The following is a 1,010-nucleotide window of genomic DNA, read 5'->3' as shown; positions in this document are numbered from 1 at the left end:
ACAGGAAGTGAACACAGGTGAGACGAGTCTACAGGAAGTGAACACAGGTGAGACGAGTCTACAGGAAGTGAACCCAGGTGAGACGAGTCTACAGGAAGTGAACCCAGGTGACATGAGTCTACAGGAAGTGAACCCAGGTGAGACGAGTCTACGGGAAGTGAACCCAGGTGACACGAGTCTACGGGAAGTGAACCCAGGTGACACGAGTCTACGGGAAGTGAACCCAGGTGACACGAGTCTACGGGAAGTGAACCCAGGTGACACGAGTCTACAGGAAGTGAACACAGGTGAGACGAGCTGTACTTCCTTACTTGAAGCAGTAGGGGGAGGTGTTGGGCCTCAGGACCCCCTGACTCTGGCTCTGCTCGGCCTGGAACAGAGGGTTGGTGTACTGGGCCCGGTCCTTCCACAGGTCAGGCCAGACTGAATGACTGCGCTGACGGAGCCTGCAGAGGGACACAAACAGACCTGGGTCGGACCAAGACCTTGGGTCTTCTGTCATGTGACTCAGCTGGTCTCTGACAGAAGACCTGCAGGTCCAGGTGGATCAGCACCTCATGTCCCGGCGCTCCTTCTCACTGTTCCCCAGGAAGTTGGCGTACTGGCAGGAGTACACGTGGACGTGCACGGCGATGAGGAAGCGCTCGTTGAACTGGAAGGCGCAGGGGAACTGCTCCGACAGCTGCCACACACACTCCAGGAACTGGTCTATGACCGGGGACACCTCTTTAGGGTCTCCGTCCAGGTGAGCATACCTGCAGAGGCACAACTTCCTGTTGACCCCAGTCCAACAAACAGAACCTACAGATCCAGACTGTGACCCGGTCTCACAGTCGGACCATGAAAACCAGTTTGATCTGGTCTGATAGACCCACCTGTGGGAGAACTTGTGTCCAAAAGAGACCCAGTCCCTTTCTATCAGGACCTGCAGGAGAAGGAGGAGTTAGTAGGAACAGGTGTGTGTGTGTGTGTGTGTGTGTGTGTGTGTGTGTGTGTGTGTGTGTGTGTGT

General features: G+C 55.6%; 1 protein-coding gene across 1 annotated transcript; it reads right to left on the bottom strand.

The window, feature by feature from the left end:
• Nucleotides 1–311: 311 nt before the first annotated feature.
• LOC106512293 (myotubularin-related protein 7) lies at nucleotides 312–925 on the bottom strand (the record flags this gene model as incomplete). Its single annotated transcript, XM_014000949.1, is given in 3 exon segments — nucleotides 312–446; nucleotides 555–755; nucleotides 876–925. Coding segments are annotated over 3 exon segments (386 nt in total), but the record flags the coding sequence as incomplete, so codon positions are not given.
• Nucleotides 926–1,010: the final 85 nt, after the last annotated feature.

Source organism: Austrofundulus limnaeus, unplaced genomic scaffold, assembly GCF_001266775.1.
Source record: "Austrofundulus limnaeus strain Quisiro unplaced genomic scaffold, Austrofundulus_limnaeus-1.0 Scaffold5497, whole genome shotgun sequence".
In the NCBI taxonomy this organism is placed as follows: domain Eukaryota; kingdom Metazoa; phylum Chordata; class Actinopteri; order Cyprinodontiformes; family Rivulidae; genus Austrofundulus; species Austrofundulus limnaeus.
This window is presented reverse-complemented; position numbering and strand designations above follow the sequence as displayed.